The following is a 13,387-nucleotide window of genomic DNA, read 5'->3' as shown; positions in this document are numbered from 1 at the left end:
CTGACGTATATGGGAACTCCTTCCTTCTCCATTTTCACTGAAATCTTACAGGCTAACGCCAGCTGGAGACAGCTGGCCAATTGACGCGAAACATGCAAATGCTGACCGGTCCGCGGGCAGTATTTTAGCATGGGCGCGACAATTACGTCAGAATCTCTTTCTTCCCTTTCTGCATTTATTTTAAACAGACAAATAATCATCAATTAACTTGTACTTTTGACAATAAAACAAAAATATATTAATCAGAGTGTGGCTTATTTTGTTTACATTTTAGGTGTTTTTATGATAAAAATGCAATACCCCACCCATTGGTATCACTATGGTATTTGGTACGGGGGCCCAGCAAAATGGTTTGTACCCAGGGCCCAAAATTTGGTGCTACGCCCCAGCGTCAGAGAGGCTCTGACGCTGTGTTTTTGTACTAATGTAACTATGCTATCACGTTGCCCTATATCCTTCAGTGCACCTAGCTATCCTATCTAACTGTGCATAGTCACAGTTTGTCGCTACGGCGACTTGCGCTGCATCTGTGTACACACTGAAGCGTTATGCTTTTATGTTGCCCTTCAACGTAACTGACCATTGTGTTTGAACTGCACATATTCATTTCACTTGCGCTGCATTATACACACAGATGTTTAAAAATGTGCACACTGATGTGTTATGCTGTTATGTTGCCCTCTATCCTTCAGTGCAACAACCAGCTATCCATATCTAACTGTGCATATTCACAGATCTGTCGCTACGGCGACTACACTGCACTTATGTGCATACAAGGACATGTTTTTGCTATTTTGTTGCCCTGTTTCCTTCAGTGCAAAACTAGCTATCCTAATCTAACCGTGCATATTCACAGTTTCTGGATGTATGTACGTACACGGATGTGTTATGCTGTAATGCTGCCCCGTTTCCTTCAGTGCAGCTAGCCATCCTAATCTAACTGTGCATCTCAGTTTCTGTCTCTACACAGTTTCTGTCGCTACGGCGACTTGCGCTGCGTTTATGTACATACATGGATGTGCTATTCTTTACGCACTTGTGCTATGGTGTCATGTTGCCCTGTGTCTTTCAGTGCAACTAGCTATCCCAGTCAAACTGTGCATATTCACAGTCTCTGTCGATACGGCGATCGATTATTTACACATGGATGTGTTCTTGCTGCGGGGTTGCCCCATATCCTTCAGTGCCTAATACTGAGCTGACTGCGTATATTAAGTTGGCGCTACAGCGACTGATGCTGTTATGTGCATGTGCTACGCTGTTATGTTGCCCCGTTTCCTTCAACTGGCTATTCTGTGCTAACTTGTATATTCACAGTTGTAGCTACGGCTACGACTGTGTTTGTGTACTTACTGAGGTGCTATGCTATTATGGAAGGCTATTATCTAACTGTGTATATTCACAGTTGTTGTCGCTACGGCCACTGGCACTGTGTTTATGTACATTCGGTTATGTGTTGATTTGCACTTCTGTACATTGGCTATGTTCTACAAGGGAGTGTCAGTTTCCTCGTCACCCCCTTACTGGCTTATCATCCCCGGTTCACGGACCTGAGAGAGTTATGGGGCTCCCCCATGACAATCCCCCTCAGGAAGGTCCTGCTTCTACAGGCGATCGGCACGATTGGCACCCCAGCCCCAAGCTGTGGAACCTTCTTGTGTGTCCGCTGCTGGGTCCATAGTTGAGCAAGACACTTCACACTAACAAGTGCTAAGAAGGAGCTCTCACTGAGATGGCCTTACCACCTGCTCTCGCCCCAGCGAAGCACTTTGGAGACCTACGCTCATTCTAAGTGAACGATATTGCATTGTCTCGGACCTGGTGACTGCAGCGTCACTCTCCGTCCGATACCAAGCTACGTTCCGAAGTCGCTTACACCGTTCAGAGCACAGGTTGATCCCTGCCCGCCTTATCTGCTGAGCCGTCAGCCTTGCATGATGCCGATGCTGAGAGTGCTGTTGGCCCTGTAAGGGCTTTGCGGATGTATGTGGATCACTAGGCAGCAGTCTGACCAGCTGTTTGTGTGCTTGGTGGATGGTACTAGGGACGTGCTGTTTTATACAGAGACTTTCTCACTGAATTTGACGCTTGTCAATGTTGGCTTAATGCCTACAGGGATTTAGGTATGCTGGCTGTCTTCTCAGAACACGTTCGCCAGGGTTTCAAGTTTGATGCACCGCCTATAGCGTTGTGGGTTCGGTGAGTTTTATTAATGTACTCATGAAACTGTTACCACTAGCTGTGCAGTAGTCTGCATTATGCAGAGTTACCATTGCTGCTAACTCTGTGTTATGACTATAATGTTACATAGCTGTTTCCGCATTACGCAGTAGTTTCCAATGTACTGTTAACTCTGTGTATGGCTATAAGGTTATGCAGCTGTCACCGCTAATGCCATCGACACTGTGTTAACTCGTGCTCAAGTGCTTATGGTGTTGTGCTGCCCTGTCCAGTGCAGCATTCGCTTCATTGCATTGGATATGCAACTTTGGTAAGGTCGGAGCAGACGTTTCTTGGTCTAGTTTCGCCTTGATCAGTTTCGAGTGCTCCTAGCGGCGCTGCTGGCTTAGAACTGTTGTCTCTTGTGGGAGTGTAGCTTGACCCCGTTCAGGGCTTATCTTCATTGCGCTCACGGCGGGATTCTATACAGTTCCCATATACGTCAGTATGACGTAATGTCGAAGTGACCGCCTTGAAAGGGAACGTCTCCGGTTACTATCGTAACCTCGGTTCCCTGAGAGGCGGGAACGAGACATTACGTCAGCCGCCGTGCTCGCCGTTTGATCAGTTATCCTAGCGTTCAGTCTTGATTCTGACGTAATTGTCGTGTCCATGCTATTTATACTGCCCGTGGACCGGTCAGCATTTGCATGTTTCGCGTCAATTGGCCAGCTGTCTCCAGCTGGCGTTAGCCTATAAGATTTCAGTGAAAATAGAGAAGGAAGGAGTTCCCATTTATGTCAGTATGACGAAATGTCTCGTTCCCGCCTCTCAGGGAACCGAGGTTACGATAGTAACCGGAGACGTTATGTCCGGTCGAACAATGTATGAATTAACTTCAGATTGGATTGTGTTGGTAATAGGCACTTACCTAACGCTAAAAGTAAGTTTTGTGCCTCTAACAAGTGCTTTCGAACTTCTTTCTGATCTGAATGGTATGTGGAAAACACTTGAGTTGAGGAAGGGAGAAAACTAGAGTTGTTCCGATTCCGATACCAGTATCGGAAATGCCGCCGATACCAATCAAAATGCTGGCATCGGTATCGGCGAGTACTTGTACCCATGTACCGATCCGATACCATTTTCTTAAACAATAACATTACCTAGTTAAGCACGCTAGCTTTGCTTAACGCGGCAAATCGGAGATCAATTCTTCTTCGCTGCTCTAAACAGTGTTTGCGCGTGGCAACGCAGGAAGTTGTGCTGTTGCCACAAGCAACCACTGTTTAGAGCAGCGAAGAAGAAATGAAAACGCGCACTGGCAGTATGTCCGCTGTTTGGCAGTATTTCAGACTGGACCAACCAGCCATTAAAACGGCGACATGTCTCATATACCATACTGTAATAATTGCGAGGGGTGGCACAAGAAGAAGCAACTTCAACACAAGTAACTTAATAATGCATTTGAAGACGCGTCACCCCGCAGAACACGACGGTTACATAAACGCAAGGACAGAGAAGGATGAGCCGCGCCAGAATCAACAATCTCTGGAAGCTTCATTCAAACCAAGAGAAAAGTTTTCAAAAGACAGCCAACGAGCGATACATCCAACAAAATTATCGAGTTTAATATTCTGGATGACCAGCCGCTGTTCAGTCATCGAAAACAATGGATTTCGCCGCTTAATTGAACATTTGGAGCCCCGGTACAGTCTGACTGGACGCAAATACATATCTGAAACAGCGTTCCCTATTCCAGATAGTGCGTAAACACATTTCATGCAAACTAAAAGATGTGAAAACAAACAGCTTTACTACTGACATCTTTAGTTGAGGTTTATTTATACTCAAGTCTCTTATTTCACTACATTGTGGCTGCACTTATTTAAAAGACTAACGTTAGATTGAGTACAAGTTACTGTTGTACTTTTTTTTTCTTTTCTCTTTTTTAACCTATGTATTTGAAAAATGAAATGCCGTTCATTTAACACAATTGTTTCTGGACTTCAAGTTATAAAGAGATTATTTTTCTTATATTATTCATAGAGTTATATAACTAAATAAAACTAAAATACCTTTTTCAGTTTATAGGATTAGATGTGTGGCTGCATTTGAAGTTCTTTTTCAAATAAATAATATATTGCTGTGAAATGTATGTCAGATAATAAAAATACTCTAGTTCACTGTATGTATTTGTTCATGTTTTATTAAGGGATTAGTCTGAAGCACACCATAAAATAATTATATCAATTCATACAGGATTAGTAATTGCAGCTGTATAGATACACACCCAGGTATCGGATCAGTACTCGGTATCGGCCGATACCCTGAGTCCAGGTATCGGAATCGGTATCGGGGAGGGAAAAAGGGTATCGGAACATCTCTAGAGAAAACACTTGGGGGAGACTTCTCCCAGTGTCTAGAACGCAACTGAATGCCTTTTCAAGTGTCTCAATACTTGAAAAACCACAGGAAACTACTTTTAAACACGGAATTACTTGATTTACAGAGGGTCTATTCGCACATCTATTAATAAACGTTACCTGAGGTAATTTTCCCGGACCTTTTTACAGAAGGTAGAAGTCGCAGTAATCTTTACTGACATTGTCCGTAATGATTACTGAGATGGCACATTCGGACGGGACTAAAATAACAGAGAAGCTCTTGTAATTATTACTTTACCCCACCTCTCCATGCCGGATGAACACCGGCTGGTGCAGTAAACATAGCCTAGCTAACGTTAGCTGGCTATGATTTCAGTACAGTAATATCAAAGATCCTTGCTCCTTCTCAATTATCTGGAAATATTCTATTCACAAAATACAACCAATAGTACGGTAATGTTAAAAGTAATCCCTCAGGCCCTATTTGCGATGGTCCACCGATTAGAACAGGGAATTAGCTAAAGTCCCAAAAAGTCGGCGTGTTCCTTTAAAGTTGGAGTTTAGATGTAGTTTTCCATATTAAGCAGTTAATCTTTCACATTATTTCGTAAGAAGTTGAAAAGGAAAGAGTAGAAACGTGTTGCAGAATTAGATTACAGCAGCATCCTAGATCCAATAGCAGTTCACACAGCACATTCCCGCAGTCTTGGTAGCAGGGGTAATAAAATAGTTGTGGCACAGTATATAAGGTGATAACATTACCCATAATTCTTGCTGCAGATCTTCACATGCCTACTGTCCTTTGTCCTTTTCCAGTCACACAGTATTTTTTACAGGTGTTGAGTTAAGGTGACACAGATAATTCACTGCATGACGGCAGCAGTTTCACTTCTCTCCTTTAAATGAAGGTCGTTTGATGACTTTCTTTGATAATACTTTTCCAAAATCTAACAAAGATGTCTACATATCAGACACTTATCCAGTCAGGCTGTGTTAGGCAGATAAATAAAAAGAAATGTGCCTTTTAATTATACCGAGATCCACAAAATGGTTCAATTGTTGAATTACATAGACAAAAGGTATCTCATTATTCTGTGGCATGATCCGTGTATTAAACTCGGATGAATGTGTGCTTTGCAGATAAACGTTCAGCTGTCTCGGCTAATCAACCACAGACACTTAAAGAATTCACATGTGAATCCCATGACAAATCTGAACATAGAGTTTCGATATAATGAATCTATGAGCACTAGTCTGACTACACTGTATCTTGAGTGTTGAATATAACCTTGAAAGAAGAGCATAAATGTTCTTTTAATTATACATGATTTGACGGCTAGTGCTCACTGGAAGTGCAGTGATTGCACCTAACAGCTCAGATTAACTTGATCCACATATCACATAATGCTAATCAGCCGACTGCTGTGACAGTTGTGAACTCAAGCTGAACCTGAGAATGGTGCAATACTAGATGTGTCATTATCACGACTGCAAGATTGCTATGACCAGACCACGTACCTCATAGCTCACAGTATCCTTATTTCACCAAATGGAGCGGTTGCTTATTATCAAAAATAGGTCATTATATTCAGTGCTGGAAAATATACAGGCTTTCTGCTTTGCTGCACTAATCCGAAAAAGGAGGCATTCATTTTCAATCAATTTTTTAAACTCACCCCTTCGTTAGTTTTTTTCCGTAGGCTGCGGCGTTTTGCTTCATGATTGGCATTATACAGTAATGAACTGGAACACAGATAGAGATTTCTGCAAAACAACTTTGCAAACAAGCATGAGAAAAAGAACATTTTGAGTTTTGATCCTGAGAATATTTAGACTGTTTTGGTGTATCAAAAAAAAAAAAAAAACAATAAAAAAAACCCTTCAAAAGTCATGTTTATAAAAGACAACAAAGAAATAAATGTTTAAACTTCTGTCTTGGAACAATGGGTCACACTGGATGCATTGCTCAAAGGCGTAATAGAGAATTGAGTCATAACAGATGCTTTCCATCAGGTCATATGCCTTTTTGACTATCTCAAGACAAACTTCATTAACTTTCTAAGTAAAGTATGTCATCTGAAAATTGAGAAACATTTCTGTTTACCAGTATGTAATATAGAATATGCAGCATTTGATCTCTTGACATGTTATGGCATTCAGACACTAGATTTAAACATTAGTGAAACGCTTGATTCGCTGAGTTGATCGTTTGTGCTGTGAGCTGTTGAGCCCCATTAACTTGCTCGATTAAAACTTCAATGGGGAACAGTGCTCCTGTAAGAACTCTACTAATATCTGCAGAAATGTTAGTCATTTTCTTATAGCCTCCCATTTTCTAAGTAGCTCAATTAGAACTACAGTTCTTGGCTGGAGTACACTACATGACTTTTGCCCAGATTTTTGCCCCGTTTCAAAGTGAGAGCCATCAGTCTGCAGAATTTAGGCAGTCGGAGTGGACAGATTTCACAGAAAATTTTGTTGTGTATGATGGACACAGATTTATTTTTTTAGCTTCAGACTGATTTTATCCAGTCTGAGGATACGTCAAAAATGTTTGATATTATGATCTAATTTTAGAAATAAGGATGCCTGATATATCAGCCACCATATCGGTATCGGCCAATATATGTTCATTTTTAATGTTATTGCTATCGGCCCGATACAAAAATTTGGCTGATATGTTAAGGCTGATATATTAAAGCCGATACATAATGGATTATTTCCTTCAGCTGATACACTTCAGATGCGCACTGTTCGCCATGATGGTTTTGAATTGCTTGAAATATGATCAGAATCACTTCAGAAAAGGAAAATACAGTTAAGTGCAACATGATGCCCAGTTCCCTCAAGGGAACTCGAGCTGCGTCGAAACGCTGTGGGAACGCCTCTGCGTGATTGCGTCATGAAACACGTATGAAACCAGTCCAATGGCATGACGGAACATCATGTGGTATCATCGACCAGGAAACTATAAAGCACACCTGAACCAAACAGCGTCAGCTTCTATGTCTTCAGCAAGAGCTCTGTGAATCTATATCCCTGGTGTTTTGTCTGTCTTAGAATTTGGTAGGCAGGAGTTTTCACCCATAAATATATATAAAAAAATATATATATATAAAAAAAAAAACGTTATAATGGCGAGTGACCAAATTTTCAATAGTGTGTTCATCCCTACCCAGTCTACATCGTGGGTGGGGATACACATGTATTATGTGTTGTTCGTTTGGGAGTGCAGCACGCTCAGTCAGGCCTCGAGGGGGCTGAATATGAGCATTGTTGTGAGACAGTTGAGAATGCTGTGCTCCCGCCAATCGCTCTCGAGTTGCGGGGTTCGCAAATGGATCTGGCAGAGGGGTTAGAGACGGGCTTCGCCCTTTCTCTGCCTTCACCTGCCAGGTCCAGTGTCTCTGGGGTTGGATTCTATGTTGCAGATGTGGCCGTGGTCATGTCTATACGCATTTCCCCCGATTGCTCTGCTCCCAGGAGTTCTGGAAATGGTTCACCAGGATGGGGTCAGTCTACTGCCAGTAGCCCCGTTCTGGCCAGCCCGAGTATGGTTTGCGGACCTAGTGTCTCTCCTCGACGGCTCTCCCCTGTAGATTCTGATCAGGAGGGACCTACTCTCTCAGGCGAGTGGGTTGATCCTTCACCCCCGCGCAGAACTGTGGAAACTGTGGACTTGGCCTCTGAGGGGGCCCAGCTCATAAGTTCTGGTCTCTCAACTGTGGTAGTTGAGACCATTCTCCACTCCAGAGCTCCATCCACAAGGAAACTGGATACCTTGAAGTGGAGACTTTTCACTTCCTGGTGTGGAGAGCACCAGCTGGACCCGGTTAACTGCCCAGTGGGTGCAGTGTTGGAGTTCCTGCTGGAGTTCCTGCAGGAGCGCTTCTTCGCAGGGTTATCCCCCTTCACACTGAAGGTGTACGTGGCAGCACTAGCTGCTTACCACGTCCATTTGAGTGTAGTATCTTTGGGGAGACACCCACTAATAACTCGTTTCCTTTATGGCACTTTGAGGCTGAGGCCAGCAGTCCGCACGAGGGTGCCGACATGGGACTTGAACTTCTTGTACTAGAAGGCCTCTCCCTAACTCCATTCGAGCCCATTGAGGAAGTTTCTGAGAATATCTCTAAAGACTGTCTTTTTCCTTGCTATTTCGTCTCTCAAGAGAATTGGAGACATTCAAGCACTTTATCTCCTTCGTGCATGGAATTTGCTCCTGGTATGGTAAAGGGTTTTCTTCACCCTAAGACCAGGTTATGTTCCTAAGGTTTCTACTAATACTGTAAGACCTAGAATTCTGCAGGCTTTCTGTCCTCCTCCGGACATCAGACCTAGAGAAACTTTGCTTATCTCACTTGCTTATTAGTCAGTCAATCAGCCTTCACCTTTGGCTGTACGGGCCCACTCCACTAGGTGTATGGCTGCTTCCAAAGCATTACTGACAGGAGTTTCCCACCAAGATGTTTGTAATGCGGCAGGCTAGTCCTCACCGCTTACATTCGTGAGGCTTCACTAGCTGGACCTTGGCTCTAATCGCTTTTGCCTAGATGTGCGCATTGATTTCACACAGTCACACAGATGGACACTTGCTCTTATGGCGGCGTGGGCATTAGCATTCCCACAGCATTTCGACGCAGCTCAAGTTCCCTTGAAAGGGAACGTCTCGATTACGTATGTAACCCTAGTTCCCTGAAGAGGGAATGAGACCTGGGTTAATTTGGGATTGTAAATTTGGATTTTAAGTTTGCAAAAATTGTTTCCTGACACGTTTCTAGCAGCAAATTCAAGGCACCTGCAAATCTCTCTTGAATACCAGAAACCTAAAAATAGAGTCCTCGTCTTTTGTTGTTTTAGGTGGTCTCATCCCTTAGGTTATTAGTTTAGCCAATATCATCATCTAGTTTAATCATGATTTTTTTAAATGTCTATTTAATATTTAATGTGAAATTAAATGTTAATTTGTTTTTCTGTGTACTGTCATTTTATTTGTTATTTACATTTTAAGTGCAATGAGATTGTGTCCAGTAAGTGTTTCATACAAAATCTCATGTGTCTATAGGATCGTATGTGGCTGATTTTGATGGCAGAAGCTCTTTGCTCTACCGATTCAACCAGAAGTCTATGAGCACAGTGAAAGATGTTATATCGCTGCGATTTAAGAGTCGACAGGCAGAAGGTGTTTTACTGCATGGAGAAGGCCAGCGAGGGGATTATATCACTCTGGAGCTTCATCGTGGCAGGCTGGCCTTGCATCTAAACCTGGGTGAGTTACAGTACTGGGGGAAGCTAGCGACTTCAAAGGGTTGAAGTATTATTCATATATTTAACCATATTTATTTTGGAGTGGAGACTATTGTAGTGTTTGTTTGTACAGAATATAAGAGTTGGTTTAAGAGAATATAAGATTTCTGAAGGATCATGTAAGACTAGAGTAATGATGCTGAAAATTATTTTGCCATCATAGGAATAAATTACTTTAATAAATTATTTTAAATTCTAATAACGTTTCACAATATTGCAGTTTTTTTTTTTTTTACCAACCCCAGATTTTTGAGCGGTAGTGCATGCTAATGATTGGAAGTTATTCATGGCTATTAACATATATGGAAAAACTTATCATTGGCAGATGACAGCCGGGTGAGATCCAGCAGTGCTCGTATGGTGGTCACCTTAGGAAGTCTCCTGGACGATCTGCACTGGCACTCTGTTCTGATCGAACGCTTTAACAAGCAGGTCAACTTCACTTTGGATAGACACACTCAGCACTTTAGGACCAAGGGTGATGGAGTCTCCTTAGAGGTCGACTATGAGGTAGGTCTTTGGGACCCCCTGTTTTCCTCTTTTTGAAAATGACAAGCCTTTTGAGGTGGTCAATTCTACTCGTGCAACTTGTCTGGTGTGGTCAAAGTTGTACGCAAGTCTAAAAAGGGGTGCAAGAAATGTTGTCAGCTCTTTTAAATGGCCTGTTATACTAAATTCATTTGACCTAGATGTATGTTGATTTTTATATAGCTATAATGAGAGATAAAAGGGTCTCATTTGAATAAAAAAAAAAGAAATAAAATGATATATTTATAAAATACAATATAGTAAAATACAATATTTTCAGTCGCATATGATCCTTCAGAAATTATTCTGATGTGCTGATTTAGTGCTCACACTAACAATAATATTTCTTATTATCATCTAATTCTTATTGTTGAAAACCATTGTACTGCTTAATATTTTTATGGAAACTGATTCTATATAATATATAAATATAAATATATAATTCTTACTGACCCCAAACATTTGACCAGTAGTGTATATAACACACACATTGATATAATTTTGAAATGAAATAATACCCATTGTCTAAGATAATTAAATAATTTACTGAACACATAATTGAATATGTTATTGAATTACTGTAAGCATTTTAAAGAGGGCAATACAAATAAGTTCCAACCAAGAGATGCATATCAGGTGTTTGAGGTAAATATAACTACAGTACCACAGAAAAAAAAAAGAGTTTTTGTATTTGTATTGTCTTCATCACACAAGTATGGCTTTCGGGAGGCCTAGGACAATGATTTTTTTAATAGCCATGTGGTGCTAGGTTACCACAAGAAAATGCATTATTGATCATCGAAAGAAAAATGTAGTTCATAAATCCACTGTGATGGAATATCTGCCTCCCCTCGTATCACTGTTTCCCCAGGCGTCCATCGGTTGTCCTAGAGCCAGACTTACCACAGTCAAAGGCTAACTGGAGTGCAGCTGATGAGGTGCACTGAAGTTAATATCACTATAAATGCAGCATTTCACCTGAGAGATGGCACTGTCCTGTGTATGAGCAGAAAAGGTGTCCTCAAGATCCAGGAATGACATGACATACTGTAGCTTGACTGCCACTGAGACCGCCTGGCCACAGACTGACCTTTATTCCCCTCAGCAGCAAAAGGACACTGCTGTTGTTGTTTTATGCTTTCTAATTACTTGATCATTGAGTTCATTTATATATTTAATTTTAAATGTAAGCCCCTACAATCCTACTGTTTTAAATGGAATCTAGTGCTCTCTGCAAAGGAACACCACAGGACGGGGGAATGTAGGAAAAGTGTTCAAAAAAAAAAAAAACCTGATCTAAAGCATTCAAGATGCAGCAGTGCTGGACAGCGGAGTAACTGATGAAAAAATTAATTCTGGACTGTATTCATCAATTGTATATAGAACCATGTCAGATTGTCCATATGTGAGATGGAGTCTAACAGAATGAGGCTCAAGCAGAATAACAATGAAGCTTCACAGATTGAATGTACTGGCTAAGCCTGAAGAAATGGCTATTTTGGAATAACCAAGTCAAGTCCTGACCTTAAACCCACTGAAATGTTGTGGCATGACCTGAAACAAATCATGTAAGACAGTCCAAAATACCAAAGACTTCAGGCATTTTGTTTACCACAACAATGTGCCAGTCTCATGACAATGGTCAGAAGCAGTGTTTAATTTTATGGGCTGAGAGGGATACATTTTGTGTGTGTAGAATATATATATATATATATATATATATAGAGAGAGAGAGAGAGAGAGAGAGAGAGAGAGAGAGAGAGAGAGAGAGAGAGAGAGAGAGAGAGAGAGAGAGAGAGAGAGAGAGAGAGAGAGAGAGAGAGAGAGAGAGAGAGAGAGAGAGAGAGAGAGAGAGAGAGAGAGAGAGAGAGAGAGAGAGAGAGAGAGAGAGAGAGAGAGAGAGAGAGAGAGAGAGAGAGAGAGAGAGAGAGAGAGTGTTCTCCTGGCAGCGCAGTATGTGTCTTCCTGCCATCATATGAGGGACAAGGGCTGAACCCTCTTCCCTTAAACTGCTCTCTGTACTTATTTTTTTTTTCATTGTGATATATTTATGCATAATATGAAAATGTAAAAAAAAAAAAAAAAAAAAAAAAACTTTTTTTTTTTGTTCACTTTTATTTATCTACCTGTACGTATATGTTGTATATGTCTATTGCTTTGGCAATATTGTGCTAAAGAAACATATTTAATGTTGTTCATGTTTTGAAATTAGATGTTTTATTCATTCTCTATAACAGTTAAGCTTTGGTGGGATCCCACTGCCAGGGAAACCTGGAACCTTTATTCGTCGTAACTTTCATGGCTGCATGGAGAACCTCTACTACAATGGAGTGAATGTCATTGACCTGGCTAAACGACGAAAGCCTCAGATATACAGTGTGGTAAGCAGCTGTTTTATTATGAGAAATGGGTTTTGACCTAGTGATGTTTAATCATGTCCAGATATATTACTTCTGCCTCTTCAACATCAGCAAGAATCATTAAATGTGTGCACAAACTGTGCCAAGTTTCACACTTTATCAGGGCCCACGTGTCATGGAAAACCTGGAAATCCTGGAAAATTATTGACCAATTATCAGTCCTGGAAAACACATGGAAGATGAGAGAAAACATAAAATGTCCTGGAAAATCTGGAAAATTATTTCTTTTTTAAGTGTTTTATTTCATTTAAAAACAAACAATTTACAACTGGCCCGAGGCAACATTAGTAGCAGAAAGTGCTATGTTCAGGAGTTTTGACACATGAGAGAAGTGCTTGTAATTACTCGCTGTTTTAAACACGCTGTGACGTAGTGGCTTTCGACACTTGCCTATGCTCGCATGTCCGGGGGGCCCAATTACAGGAATAATGGTAACACTTTATTTTACAGTGTCCTTGTTACATATGTTACATGTACTAGTAATAACAGTAAATTATGCATAATTACATGCAACTATCCCTCGACCAAATCCTAATCCTACCCTAACCCTATAGTATGTAGTTAATTAATATTACTCAGTACTTAAAG

The 13,387-nt window shown here is 41.1% G+C and overlaps 1 protein-coding gene across 1 annotated transcript in view; it reads left to right on the top strand.

Annotated features, from left to right (window-relative positions):
• The window catches only part of cntnap5a (contactin associated protein family member 5a), a gene marked incomplete at both ends in the record, with an annotated part of 81,467 nt that overhangs the window by 32,498 nt on the left and 35,582 nt on the right, over nt 1–13,387 (top strand). Inside the window, 3 exons of the mRNA XM_081367752.1 lie at nt 9,610–9,813; nt 10,177–10,361; nt 12,617–12,760. Of these exons, the coding sequence (XP_081223878.1) occupies nt 9,610–9,813; nt 10,177–10,361; nt 12,617–12,760 (533 nt within the window). The remainder of the gene's footprint in view (nt 1–9,609; nt 9,814–10,176; nt 10,362–12,616; nt 12,761–13,387) is intronic.

Source organism: Scardinius erythrophthalmus (genome assembly GCF_964197995.2).
Source record: "Scardinius erythrophthalmus genome assembly, chromosome: 6".
Lineage (NCBI taxonomy): Eukaryota > Metazoa > Chordata > Actinopteri > Cypriniformes > Leuciscidae > Scardinius > Scardinius erythrophthalmus.
Note: the sequence above shows the minus strand (reverse complement) of the source record. Positions and strands in the feature narration are given on the sequence as shown.